The sequence below is a fragment of the Haliaeetus albicilla genome, chromosome 28 (genome assembly GCF_947461875.1).
Source record: "Haliaeetus albicilla chromosome 28, bHalAlb1.1, whole genome shotgun sequence".
In the NCBI taxonomy this organism is placed as follows: domain Eukaryota; kingdom Metazoa; phylum Chordata; class Aves; order Accipitriformes; family Accipitridae; genus Haliaeetus; species Haliaeetus albicilla.
In genome coordinates this window covers 3,567,287-3,582,562 of record NC_091510.1, presented here as the reverse complement: position 1 = coordinate 3,582,562, position 15,276 = coordinate 3,567,287, and the positions used below count along the sequence as shown (strand labels likewise).

General features: G+C 36.8%; 1 protein-coding gene across 7 annotated transcripts in view; it reads right to left on the bottom strand.

The window, feature by feature from the left end:
- Positions 1 to 15,276, bottom strand: part of CDK17 (cyclin dependent kinase 17) — a 94,868-nt gene that overhangs the window by 45,858 nt on the left and 33,734 nt on the right. For 4 of the 7 annotated variants that reach the window (XM_069773480.1, XM_069773483.1, XM_069773481.1 and 1 more), the window contains exons 2-3: positions 9,779 to 9,927; positions 5,159 to 5,197 (exon numbers count right to left, since the gene is read on the bottom strand). In XM_069773480.1, coding sequence (XP_069629581.1) covers positions 5,159 to 5,197; positions 9,779 to 9,896 — 157 coding nt within the window. In that variant the 5' untranslated portion in view covers positions 9,897 to 9,927. The remainder of the gene's footprint in view (positions 1 to 5,158; positions 5,198 to 9,778; positions 9,928 to 15,276) is intronic. The other 3 variants (XM_069773484.1, XM_069773485.1, XM_069773486.1) reach the window with 1 other exon arrangement.

Sequence of the window (15,276 nt, the reverse complement as noted above, 5' to 3'; positions counted from 1 at the left end):
CAGCAGCACCCACCCCCGCACCCCCCCCCAGCACAAAAGCGAGTTGTTCACTAAAAAGCCAGCCGTGGCAGGCTGCATGCGGCACACGGAATCGGTTCTTCACACCACGCCGCCTGTGGAAACTCCTCGCCACAGGATGTTACGCGACGATCAGACGCTTGCAAGACTCAAGGGAGACTGAACAAGAAATCTGCTCGGGGTTGCTAACCGTGCAGAGACTTGCCTAGTTCATGAAGTCTCTGAACTAGAAACCGGTACGGTACTCTGGGGAAATAGCGTTATATTTTGGGCTCTAATCTTAGACCTGCCCTCAAATGTCATCCTCGAGAGACTGGAGAACAGACAGGCACAACTCCAGCTGTCCTTACGGCGCAAGATTTCTGCAGCACCTGGGCAGTTTGCTCATGTTGGCTCATGCTGGCACAACATTCCAGCAAGGGCCTTATTAATTATTTATCTCTAGCTCTCTTTCCTCACCCTGCTCTATAATCTGTAATTCCAAACTGATAAAATTTACAAATACAGAAAGCCAGCCGAAAGAGAGACTTCTCAGTGGTTCTTTTTCAATTGTATTTGGTCAGTTGTTATTATATTCTCTTCTTGTTTTGGCTAGAAAATAACTTCATCTTTGACTCATCTTTCAAGGAATGTCATTTCAATTCTTACATTTCTTATGCAACCTAAGCTATCACGCAAATCTAGTCTTTAAATGTGAAAGAAGTTACAAGCCAAACATTCTGAATGAGAATGTTTATAAATATTATACTGGTGTACAGGATGAACACATGGTTTTCTTTTCAATGCCTCTGAACACTTATTGAGATATGAATGTGTCCTGCTTTTTAAAAATTTTATATATAAATATAGATACACACAAACACACACACATATAATATACACACATACTTTTTTTTTAATGCCACATCCATGTTATCTTGCTTAAGTGTGCATCTTCAGCAAGGTTTAAAATTGGGCAACGCATGGTGACTGTGCACTGTTGTATTACTTGATTTTCAAGTTTGGCAAACGCTGAGCTGCCGTTTTATTTAATTTGGATCATTTTCTTGCATTTCTCGCATCCTACCATTCCAACTTCCGTTATTATTGGCATACTGCAAAATAACTACAACAGCACTATTCAAAGAAAATACTGTTTAAAATGCAGCCAGCCTGGCTAATAATGTTAGAGTTGCTAGACTATGTTCCTGATCTGTTTTAGAATACACACATATATTTTACGAAAATACAGTACCCAGTAAGGTACCACTGCTTTGATAAGTTTGAAATAATGCCAACACCAATGCTAACAAACATACAACAACAGAAAATAACTCAAATGAGCTGCTGAAATCTTTCAATTGTGAAGTGACAGAAATTTATACTTGAACATAAGTGGAACTGATTTTTTTTATTTCATAATTATGAGAACTGCCAGAGTCAAGTAGAACAATAGTGTATATAACCACGAAGCTTGTCTGTGGAATTAGTTAAAACCAACTATTTTATGAGCTTATAAAGAGGTCTCCACTTTTTCCTTTAACTGCAATTTAAATTAATCATCAACTCTGACCTGAAATTACTCCCAAGTTAAGTAATTTTTCAATAAATCCCCAATGTTTCTTTTCCTTGTCCATCTATCTTAACAAAGAGCCACACCACCACTTTCTTTTCCTGTGCTGGATTTACTTAACTGGATTTACTTAATCTGAGCTCCAGAGAGCCTGCAGAATTGCCTGGCATGTCTATACAAGGCCTTAGCAACTGACATACTGTCACATGTCAGTCAGCTGGTGGATTAAAGAAAGTGTTTTCATTAGGAGTGTAAATGCATTTTAAAACACATTTTATGAATATATAATACCACATATTCAAGTACCTCTTTTTCTTTTTTTATGTCCCACGAGTATCTCTATTACGTGACAAAAAGACCAAGCCGGCTTTCAGATTTCACTGCCTAAATTTTGGAATGGAATTTGCTTCAGCTAGCTTTAATAAAGAATCAAAATCACCTGTCATACATGGTGACATTCTCCCTTAAATCAAGCATCTCTGATAGAGCTGAATAAATCTGCAAGAAAATGTATTATTTAGTAATCACTATCGATTCTGGACATGGAAACCACATCATAAATATGTATTTTAATTTCCCACAAATAAGGTACACAAGAGGAATTTTTTCTAATCAAAATAAGACAGATATTGGAGACATTTATGATCTCTGATTTGGGTACATAGTGGGGATTGAACCCAGGCATGCTCCATGTTCTAAGTATGGATGAACTTTTGTGTGACAGCAAGCCTGCCACAATTCACCGCTGCTACCAAAAAGGTGGCTCAAGGTCCTCCCCCACCAAAAAAGAAGTGTAATTTTGATTTAGGTTTTTGAACTAGATCATCACAGTGCACGCAGAGCGCGGGTGCTGACAGAAGGGTGGAGGCAGAACCTCACTTGCCACTTCTAGCTGCAGCTTGACTTTGGACTGGCTCAACTGGAACAAAATCTCACTAAATGTCCTGAGAATCAGCTACCCTTTTTTATAGGGCAGGACTCTACGCAGTTTCTTTTCCACCCACCTTGACCTCACCCTTGCTCCAGAAAAATTCCAAGGTTGGTTGGTGGGTTTTTTCTTTTCCATTTTGATAGAGAATGGGCAAGTGTCAGAACTCTACATACGTGAAACTAAATATTCATTCCCTAAACTGCCTTGCATTCATGAAGCTTGCGATGCATCATGATAACCTTTTAAAATTATTAGTATCGACTGTCTCAAATGCTACTGTCGTATAGCTTAATCATATTTTGGCATTATCTACTACAAATTCATTTAACTAATCTGAATGTATGCTCTATTAATGATTACACAATTTTTACATGTCTATCGGCAATAAAGGCTGGGTTTTTTTGGACTTGCAATACAAAATAGTTTGAACAAACTGCTTTCCTGAAGACGCTGTTGTCAAGAAGCCCTTTATTTCTTCAGAAATTGTAGAATGTAAGCAGGTGAATTTCTGACATCTTACGAGCTGGTATGCTGCACTGTACAATATTTATTACACTGCTGTAAGGCTGTCAGACCCACTCAGTAAAATTAGTTGATTGCAGGTGATAGCTCCCACAGAAGAATAACCCAAAGCAGCTACATGTTTGCTGTATCTGTACTCTCAGGGAGCTGCATGAGGAGCACTGTATAAAATTCTGTATATTTATACACTATTTTATGGGGTTGCTTCCTTGGACTCCATTATGTGATACGCAGGAAAACATTAAGTCATTGTAAAAACAGAGCAACCACTTAATACCACTTAAAACTGTATTCATTCATTAAATAATAAGATGAAACCTTCATACTATTGACTATTACAATATTAAAAGCTTCGCAGAACCTCAAGGGATTCCTCCCATTGCTCAAAATTAATCCATTTCAGTACAGCAGTCATGTCCAGACCAAACATTCTTCACTTGGAAGACATAGGGCAAAAAATATTGGTAGCACGTTTGAAGAAATATGCTGACAGAAACCTAAAGAAACACAGCCTTCAAGTTTATGCCAGAAATGAAGTATCTCAATGATTAAAATGGCACTGTAATGTCCTGTAAAGTGTTTTGTTTCTTTTTTAAATTTGGGGCAAAAAGGACAGAAATTTTTCCGAAGAGTCTGCTTAAACTACAAAACCAAGAGATAATACACAAGGCAAAAAATGAGATCAAGACACGTACAAAACACTACAAAAAGGCATTTCAAAGTTGACTTCACATACCATGAGGTTTTGCCTTCAGTCTAGGTATGAAGACAAAGAAGATCACAATTAAATGAAATATATTCAAAGCCAAAAACCTGCCTTTGAGATTTATGTATTTCATACTGTTTAAAAGATAATTCTCAAGATAGTACTTTTGGTCATCAGAACATGTATTGGAACATAAGCATGGCAGTCCCATACCTCCAATCACATATGCAAGACACACCATCACCAGTTACTAATCTTCCCTTTAAAAAGCATAACTGCAGAAGGCATCACACTACACTAAATCCTTCAGAACACTCTTTCAGGTACAATTTAAATCAATATGAGTCAGTGTCGTAGCCAAGATACAAGTATCCCTGGCCTCCATCCTTGCATCCCCACACACAACTACCCTGTAGCTCCCAACGCAAACATCTGTGAGGCAACACTGCCAACCAAATCAGGAAACAGAGGATATGGCTCCTTTTTGCCCTACTTTCAGAAATAACTGTGTGTTGGCTAGTTACGTGTATTTTACTTTTCTGTACTTAACAAGTCCATCTGCATGCCATTTGAGAAGAAATCTCTACATATCCATCAGTAAGTCTATGCTAGCAGAAATTCGGTGTATTTAGAGAGTCCACTTCTGCATCTAAGCATCATGTTCTCCTGCTAAACCTGCATTCTGCTTGAGAAGGAAAACACTTATGAGCGAACTTATGAGAGACTACGGGTCTCTGCAGCATGCTTTCAGGCACTGAATTTTCATGCTCATTTCACTTTATAAGCACTTCCACACACGAATAGAGCCTCCAGGTTTTGTGGGAAGAAGCAAATTAAAACAGAAGGGAAGAAAGAACACTTATGTCGTGCAGTTTATGTGGGATGGAGAAACTATACTGAACAGTAGTAACAAAAATTGATGTATGCCACAGCACAGAAGTGTACATACAGACTATAATAAAAACATCGTCAGTACGGTGTAAGGGACAGTACAGGGTTCAATATTTAACTGTGACAACTGCCAGTTATTTGCATTAATCTGTAGCTGTAGAATGAGCTCTAGCACTTCTGGGCATTCTATTCTTCTCCCACCCCCATATTTTTATATTGATAGTTTCCTTCAAAATCAACAGAGAAGTTTTATTGATTTATTACTAGTAAGTATTTCTGTGCTCATATTTTCAATTCAAGAACATTGTCTTGAAAATATGTTGCAACACACTGTTTTCCTTCCATACTCAAGGAATCACACATAGCAGATGGAATGGGAGTTTCTCAGCTGTACTGAAGATGATATGAAATGACTACAACTACAAAGACATTTGGATGTTCTGAGACAGTATTGCAAGGTGTCAATTTTTATAAACATTCATTCCTCTTATCAGAGTATTAACTAGTCATTAAGGCCTTAAACCTAAAAAACACTTACGCACTTTACTGTAGCTGATCCTTCCATTATTACTCACACCTGTAAAATTACAAAAAAATCATGCAAGTGTTTGTGAGACTGGATCCTATGATCATATCGCTGAGCTAAAACAGACCAAATGAAGATAAATATTATTCTAGAAATTCATGAAGCCATTTCTATAAGAACCTCACTTGTTTTGGTTTAGTACGTATATGTGTATATATCTATATATAAAAATAAAAACTGGCAACATAGAATGGCTTTCCAAGTTACTTAATATATTAATGCAAGAGCTGTGGACATATTTTTGAAGATATCTTGAAATTATTCTTAAAAGCATGCTTGGGGTTTGTGATAATGTCATAATATTAGACAATAAGGCCACATTTTTCGCTTTCATTAGAGAGCATATTCATACGTATTTCAAGTATTTGCATAAATTTTACAGTTAATTGGGCTTTAAATATGCATGATTTGGATGTTACTTCTAGCCAAATTTCATTAGTATGTCAATGGCAAGGAAAAATTTCAGGAGCAAATTTAGTTGTCAACTGCTAGAAATTACCATTTAGTGTTTTTAATATTAATCTGAATACATATATTAAGGTAGAACCTAGAATTAAAAAAGCGAGCTGGCACGTTGTTAGTGTGCTTGAACCAAGACAGAATGAAAAAGAAACAACAAATCCAACTAATTGGTTTTCTATGTTGAAACATTAGAGACCATGAAAAGCTTCTGTACTTAGATAAAAGAATAGCCCAAAGTATACTTCATACAGTCCACAGTTCATAAGGCTTCAGATGTATATTAGGCATTTCACTGGTCCCTCTATTTTTATGGTTTATGCATCTGGCGTTATGTTTGGCGATGCTTCCTCACCCAGAAGCCAATTACGACGAACATAATTTTTAAGGCAAATTTAATTACATATAGGTTTCTGGTCACTAAATAATTTGATGGTGTTCCAAAAAAACCAAAACCAAAACCAAAACTGTCTGTTATTCTACATTCAGTGCAATAGCTCTGTGCTACTGCATCGAACAATATGGGTTGATCCCTGCTAATCCCATTTTGCTGCTGATGGATGAGTGCTGCATACTGAGATTGTACTGACATCACGCAATAAGGGAGGCTGTATATGAAATGAGATTGCATACAAAAGGTTAGCTGATTCAGTGGTATCAATGCACTGCAAAGAAATCAAAAGTTATATATCTATTTTTATGTCTGTGAACTACAAACAGGACAATTTGTTCTGCTTAGGAGTACTGTTCTTTAAATCTTCAAATAACCCACTCAAAGCTGGAGCTAGCGACAAGGTGGGTCTCTGGAGAGGAGCAGTGGTTATTTGAAATCAGAGGCAACTGTTCTGGGAGAGAAACATTTGGCGGGGGCTGAACAAGACAGGTTATTGCAAAAGGGTGACCATGAGGAAAGGTTCCTGGTACTATGTACATGTGATGTACATCTGGAATCACAGTGCTGAACTGGAACTTTATTATAAAGATTTTACAGGACATGTCTGTGAAAATCAGATAGAGATGAGCATGGATCCTAGGTCAGCCACAGATGTAGTTTTCTACAGATGTAGCCTCTCCAGCCTCTCCAGCCCAGTAATACAGTCATTTTCCAGAAAGTAAAAAAGCTAGCGTGTATAAAATTATATCCTTCAGTGAACCCAGCCATCAGAATGGAATGACAGGAGACAAGACGGTTGATTTGCCAGGAAGAAAAAAATAAAACAAAACAAAGTTGGACAACAACATCGGAATAAAATTCTGCTGTAAAGGCCTTCAGTGTCCAGGGTCTATCCTTGCCTTCTGGTGTGAGAAGAACAGTTGCAATGCCCTTCGACTCTCTCAAGTTCATGATGTAATAATGGTTGAAAATAAATCACGTAAGAACCACTTTCTGAAGACTGACCGTATCCCTGACTTTGATTCTCTGTAGATCAAGATACTGGCTTGCCTTTGATTTACTAGACTGTGCTTTTAAGTTCCTTTAAGAACAGATCCAAAGCCTACAAACTGGGCACATCTGTGCTTCTCTGTTCCACAGGGTAAAGGAGCTGTTTATTCTTCTTAAAAGCAAAACTAGGGAGATGGTTACTCCTGCCTTCTGAGATCAGCACCATCGCAGTAAAAGACGCACTTTCAAGATCTTAATGCAGCTATCACTTTATAAACTATTCTTCAAGAGACTACACCCTCTCATGTGTCCCAGGTGGATATTTCCAGTTAGTACAGGCTTCTTAGCCTCTGATTTTGTAAGAGGCCGAGGCAAACCTTTCTCATTTAAGCACTTGTCTGTAAGAAATTTTTTAAAATAACGTCCATGGAAGGATTTTTTTTCCAGGCTATGTTCTCTACCAAACTGTCTTTCACCAAAATAGGGATCGTGTTTCCTGACTGCTTTTTCCAGCAATTGTTGTTGCCCAAATCCCGATTCCTACGGTCTGTGTGAAAAATACTCCTTCCAAAATATCATGATCTGTGGGAAAGTTAGAGCTCCGTTTAGAAAAGCAGGACTAGCTGGTGTAGCAAGCATTTTCCAATTCTACTTTCTAAGAAAAGTAGGGTTGGAAAGGAAAGGAAAAACAAAGGAAAACAAAAATCCACAAAGTAGTAACCTGTTCATCTCTGCAAGATCAAAGATAGGACAGAGACTAATATCTGCATTCTAGAACTAAGAGAAAAAAGGAAGCAAATGTCAGTAAAACTTTTTAAAATTACAGAAGATGATGAGTTAAAGATTATGCATAGCAAAAGTACAATTTATATTTATTATTCTTCCTCCCTTCAAGAGGATCAACAATGCTTCAGTGTATCCAAAGATACTCTACTAAGGCATTAACGACATTTTCCAGTTGTAAGCATAGCATGTATTGTATCACACAATATTAGCATATAAGCTTCCTTTTGGCCAATGAAATAACGTGGAAAGCAAAATAAAAGGAGCACTAAAGGCTAAATAATGAATTTGTAATTAGAAACATTTTCTTGAATTGTATTTTTATCACTTTAAATATCTACTGAGAAGTTATGTTTGTCAAAGTTTGGTGACAAACATGCAGAAGACATCTAAGTATTGCTGTTTGAGATTAATTCTCAAGATAAATATTACAAACTGCAAATAGATTCATACATGGTTTAAGATGGCATAAGCTTATGCTTCTAGAAACAAGTTATTGTGTCCTCTGTCCCTTGAAGTGGCACCCACAACATGGTCCAGTTTAGAGTAAAATCTTTTTATTCTTCCTGGATCCAGCTTTCAGCTGAATCAATTCAGCAACCCAGTTCACTACATTCACTGATGCTGGTGACAATTTTTCATGCTCATTTCCCAGCGTAAAAGTAATATTCTTAGCACTTACTTGCATAATGAAATCAATCTGCCAAGTATATACAGGTCTGAACAAAATATACATCAGTAACAAAGGCTAATACAAGTGAAACCATGTGGGACAACTGCTCAGTGTCTCAGAAAGTACTTAGTAGATATCAGTGCAAAAATATTACAAATCTTGTTTCACAGTAGACCTGTTGTATCAACGCATAAGAAGTTGTAATAAACATTATTTTCCAAACTACTGGGCATGGCCCATGACGAAGACAGGACAATAGCAATGAATATACAAGGGATTAAGGGTAAAAATGAAAAACATGAATAGCTTTGTTTTGCCAAAGGTAAATTCAACTTTCAAAAGCTTGGTATGCAACAGATCTTGGATGGGGTTTTAGAAGTCTGCAGGGCAAATTCCACTGCATCTACTTCTGCTCAAGTTTCCCAGCCCTCTCTGTCAGTTTTCAGCGGGAAAATTCAGAATAATTTATTGGTGTGAAGGGGAGTGGGGTGGGGAGGGGGGATTCAGATCACTTGATACTTGAAAAAAATCTTAGATGACAGCAGAGCAAGAAATAACACTAATCAGCATAGAAGATGAAATATGACTTAAATGCTGCAGCCCAGGAAACAGAGCAAAGCAACAAAATCTCTTCCAGTCATTATTACTGCAAATTGCATTCAAAAGCGGTATCATCAGAAATGTGGACTTTACAGCAGCCAGTATGTTTATGGGATCAGCCAAAGACTTGTGTAAGAATATACAGGCAAGCTGGTTACCCTGAGTGTTTCTAGTTGCCTTCACATTGCTGAAGAGAAGTACTATTCAGAGACATGAAGAGGTGACAGAATTCTCAGACTAGTGCACTGCATCACCAATGATAAGGTAAACAGTTTTATTTATAATATTTAAGCAATTACTATCAATTGTATTACTGAATAATGATTTTGAGAAAAAACTGAATTTGAAGCCGTATGAAGTTGATGTGAGACCCACTAAATTCATACAATAATGGGTTTATTTACTGAAAGAGCATCTATGAACCTTGCTGCACACCACATTAAAATATCAACTCAGGTAGCTTTGGATAATTACCTGTGTAACAGTTCAATATCAAAGCAAACCAAACCAATATGTAAGAACATATCAACCTGTTAAAAGAACTAGGGGTCGTCAAATGTAAGATAAACAAAAAGAAAAGGTTAGTGAGGAAGTCCATGCAATTGTGAAAACTGAAATAAAAAGCAACCTGACAAAATTCCTACATTTTCTGGAAAGTGAAAGATATGCTTACCGTTATCTTTGCTGCTATTTTCTTCAATTGTCATTTGTTCTGCTAGCTCAGACAGTGATTCATCAATGGTCTGGCTTCCACGCAAGGTTAAGGAAAGTCTCCTCTTAAACTTTTTCATTCTATCAATATTAAGTCTGGCTTAAGGAAGCCTGAAAAAAAAAAAAGATTAAAAAGCAAAAAGTGAGAAAAAATTAGTTCATCAGAAAACGAAATTTAATTACCTCACATAAAAATGCTGGAAGGCTTACAGAAAATTTAGTCAATATGCAAGTTATCCTTAGAACAATATCCTTAAAGCAAGATTCCTCTACTGGACTGAAAAAGAATGTCTTGAGAGGTAGGTGCCCATACATTTTTGCATTTTTTATTTCTGTTAGGGAAAATGAGTATCTTTGTTTTTTTAAAAAAAAAAACAAAACAGCTGATTTGATCACTGATTTTACAATCCAATAATAAAACAAACAATCATCTGAAAACTTGATGATATGCACTCTGTTGCCTCCTCCGCAGCTTCTTTCACCAAACCCACTGAGGAGGAGGCAGCGGCTGGAACCTTCTCTCTCTTTCAACCCGTTTGTTTCCGGATGAGAAGTTACTGAACTTCTCTATATTTTGCCCTTTTCACAAAAGGAGGAAGGGAACAACACTAAAAGCCTTAAGCACAAAAGCAATTCTCAAACCCGATCCCACCTAGGGAAATAGAGAGCCTGGGCCTGATAACGATGGCTAGAATGGACGTTTCTCTACAGTCAGGCAGTAAGACTAAACTGGGAACAAAGCAGGAGGCACTTTCTCCATGGAAAGCGGGAAGCAAACAAGCAATAATAACAAAGGTCCAGCCTGACAAACATGTTGCCACAAGCCTAAGATGTTAAGTGAACTTTGCAATGTGCCTTATGTTTGCCCTTATATGACAAGAAGCACAATTATGTCCTTTGTTACTCCGTATGGACAATTCACCCTAGATGTTATTTCACAAGATCTTGTTCATCTGCTCATAGCCTCCAAGAATCACATAGGCAGTATCAAACACAAGCACAGCATACTTTTTAGTCTGAGGTGCTCATATGTTTTTTTCCTGCATCAGCCTCTTTGCACTCCAAAACGTGTAATTCACATACAAAATTCTAAAAAATCAATTTTTCCTCAATGTTCTCCTTTAAACAGAGAAATTCAAGAAGTAGTATGCTAAAGATCTACATCATAACAGACTGTGAATATGGTTAGTTTTATGTTGACATCCGCCCTTTAAGTATACACATTTCAACTGCATAGCTTACTCTCTACATGCTACATAATAAGGAGAACAAATCCGTGGAACAAGTTTGAATTGTTTGTTGGTGGTAGGAGAATGCCTACATATACTAAACTGTTACAAGACTGGATTGCCCAGGACAGTAAGTAACACATAAGGATGGATAAAAGATGACTTTTGGGATTTGAGTCCCAAAGTCTGAGATGAACAGTACAATCACTGCATCCAAGGGGAAAGAGGGAGATTACAAACATGATAACATCTTAGACAACCACAGCTACTACAGGCAGAAATAGTCAGGCACTGGGTACACATATGTAGGAAATAAAAATACATCTGCTGGAGATACAGTTAATGTAGCAGTTTAAAAACTGCCCTTGCAATGCACTGTTGTATGTGCAATAAAGCCCCACCTTAGTATGAATAATTTTGCTCGCTCTCTCTCAAAAGCAGGATATTCTTATTGTTAAGAAACTGCATTCAGCGAACATTCCAAGGGGAACATTTACTCTTCCTGTTCAGGACCTGCTTTAAAGACCTTACTTGAAACTACTTTATTTCTGCATTTATTTTAACTTTTCCAAAACGATGACCTATGTTTCTCCTAAAAACCTAGGGTTTTTTTTTTTTTTTAAAAAAAAGGAAGGACACATCCTTTATATGTGGTTTTACTCAATTCTCCTATACTGTTCCATGAAACCTGCATCTTCCTATGTGTATTATTCTCAAAAAGGATATGTGCAATTTTTAGCTATGTAATGCCCTAATGCTACCTGACAGCACAACAATTTCTTTCCAATTTTCCACTTGGGCAGTAACTGAAAAAACAGATGCCTTTATATGGAAACAGGCTATTCCTGGCTTTTGATCTTGCAAATATTTAAGCCTACACAATTTTTTAATTAAAAAAAAAAAATCTGCTGCTGAAGAATATTACATATAAATTAACAGACACGTGGATTAGAAAATCCAAGAGACATTCTAAATCTCAAGCTAATATAAAAGCAAGCATTTTGCTAACTACAGTTACAAAATTTCTCCTGTTAAAGGATGGTTTCATGGAGTGCTGAAGCACCATTTTTACTAAGATACTGAATTAAGTTAGGGCTTGATTTTGAAAGAATTTAACAGTAAAAAGGAATCAGGAATGGGAATCCATGTGTAAGTGAATGCTTCCTTTGACTGAAATGTAATTCAGTCTTTTTAAAGGAAAAGATGCTTACTGATATGAAACCAAATTTTCCTCCCTTAAAGCACAAGCATTCTCTCTTCCTGACTTCTTTATTCACACTTCTGGCCAAAGTTGCAGAACCTGCTAAATCTTGGTAGTTTGAGGTAAGGTCTCAGTGAAGAGAGCTTTGAAAATATGATGTATACAAGCCAAAGCTAGCATTGGTTCTCTAAAATGACAGCAATTTCACAGAAAACTCAATTTGAATTCAGTTTAACAAAATTAAAGGGAAATCATCTGATACTCATTTTCACCAATTTGTAACAGATACGTACTTATTTTCTCCATTTAACAGTAAATCTAATTTAAATCCAAAATGGTGTTACTTGATTAGTAATATACATCTAGTGGCTATGATTAGATGGAGTAAGACTTCTGATGTTCCCCCAAATTCTTACAATTTTTAGAAGAGCATGCATTGTCATTTTTATTTTTGAGCTTTAGACTAGAGCCCAGGGCTTGACTATTCTAATCTGTAAATTTATCTACTCTGAATAAGTTGTACCCAAATCAAATATTTTAGATGTCACGGCAGATAGATGCATACACTTGAATGCAACTAATGCAAATTCTAGTCTTCTGCAGACAGAATGAGGACAAGCAATCTGATACGGTACTATCTGATACAACCCAGAAAAGCTGGCAGAGACATACTTGTTCAATCCTTATACTGATATGAAATGAAGGAAGCAACAACGTATTAACAAAACTGCTGCTTCTTACAAACCATCTCCAGCCCTAACCCTGAAAAGTTGGTATTTTTGTCTTTAAAAGCAACCCAAGTTAATCCTTGAAAACTGTGCTAAAATTTACCTTTCATACACATTTTTCTCCTTAAAACCTGTAGAAGTCTTTTCCAACATTCGTTGTCATTAACTCAGTTTGTTTCAATAGTCTTAAACTCCCGCTTTGCTCTCAAAGTCATTTAAAAGTGATCTCTGTAACACCGTTCTGAAAACAAACTCCACAGTTTTTAAATCATCCAGGTAAAATCAGATTAGAACAGGTGGGTTCTGGCTCCCTTCCTTTATATCAGACCAATCCTTCCCACAATGCCTGCAGCAGAGCACTTCTCATTTAGCAAACACAGATGTCCACAACACCCTAGATATACAGCACAGACATTAAAGCATTTTGATTCCAAAGTAATAACTAACTAGATTCTGCACTCATCTCTTCACCAAAAATCAGAGGCCTTGTAATGCTGAGAGCTAAAATTCTCAAAAAACCCACCACTCCCTTCAAGGTCCCAGACCCCTGGTACCTTTAAAGTGAAAAAAGGAATGCAAAAGATCTTTACACACAATTAACATATGTTGTATGCTTAATCCTTGCAAGTTCAAACAAATTCAGCTAAAATTTTCAAAAGTTATTTAATAGCTTAAATTTTAGCCAGTTTATTTCAGGAGGGTCACAAATAGAAAAAGCTCTCTAAGACTCTGCTGATTCAAAGCCCTCTGAAGTCAATGGGAACCTGTCCTTCAACTTCAATAAGCTTTGGATCAGACTATGTGCTGACTCTTCTGTTTCCAGATGTTATATTGCATTAAGATGCACCTACATGGGGATTAAGCATTTTACAATTACTTTTCCACTTAGACACACACTGAAGTTGCTATTTGACTATTTTTACAAGCTGCTTTACAGTGCCATAGGTGTTTTCCAAACATCTACGGGCAGTTCTTGTTCTGAAAAACTCATTATGTGAAGACGACCGCTAAAGCAGGAGCAAAGGACAGGAACCGAAACCCGACGTAAGAGCAGCACTTGAACAACAGCGTGGACACAGCATGGCCCTTAAGGATGGGTTAACAAACTAAAGCCACAGGCATAAGACATGGAAGCAAGCAGATAACAGCACTCCATATGAATTCCTAGGACAGGACAAGGTGCAAAAACACGTGGGACACTCAACCTCGTTTCATAAAATCGCTACAACCAAATGGGTACATTTACACAGCAGTGGACCAAACTGAGTAAAGATAGTTAAAAAATTGCAAAAAGGTATACTGTGGCAGAGCTTTGAAGAGATCTGAAGATTCTGTCAAGTGACTTACATTTTTTATGATCCAAGACGGAAAATCAAGTAAGCTATTACCGACTGAAGAGTAAAAACAGTCCCCAAAATTAGAAACAAGAATAACAAGAATCATTACATTCTCTCTCATATGGTCCTCAGCATTACAGTTGTTTGATTCTCAAAATCCATGGTGTCATTCACTGTATCATTCAAATCTGAACAGACAATAATTTAACCTTCCACTAGCATTTTAATTACACCAGTTACAGGTCTGTTAAATATTTTCAAGCACATAATAAACTATGCATCATTCATTTGTCTGGCTACATTAATAATTTTAGATGCATCTAACTTAAGAGTAAGTATTTCTGAAGGTGATAATCTAAGCTTATGTCAGAAAGAGAACTCTGGAAACCTTAGAGTACTGCAAAAAATATTAATTAAAAACAGAAACAGGAAACACCTGTCAAAGATATTGTACCCTTAATCTAAAAAGAAAACCAGCTTTCCACGGTGTTTATATTTATTAAACTGTTTTCAATCTACCCAAATTAAGCAAAAAAACCCCCAAAAACCTATTGATCACATAAGCATGTTGCACATCAAATACAGAGCAAACTATTAATTACAATAATGAGAAATATATGGATAATTTATCTGTGATTATAAACCACCAGTTTGAGTACTCATAAAATTCTCATCTAATACAGATGCACTTCCATACAATCACAATTCTACTTGACAAGAATGGATTATAAATATGGCATCTTACTCATTACATCTGTTCTTTGTATTTGTCTCAACTCACATTTGTTCACACTGGTGAAAAAAAATTTCTACTGCATTTTTCCACACTCAGGTCTTCAGAAACAACACGACTCTGGCCAACCAGACTCTCTTGTCAGGAACAGAGCTACTCAAAAATTTATTACCTTTTATGCTGCATTAGGTCAAAGAGCTAACATTGTACAGATGTAAGTGACATCTGACAA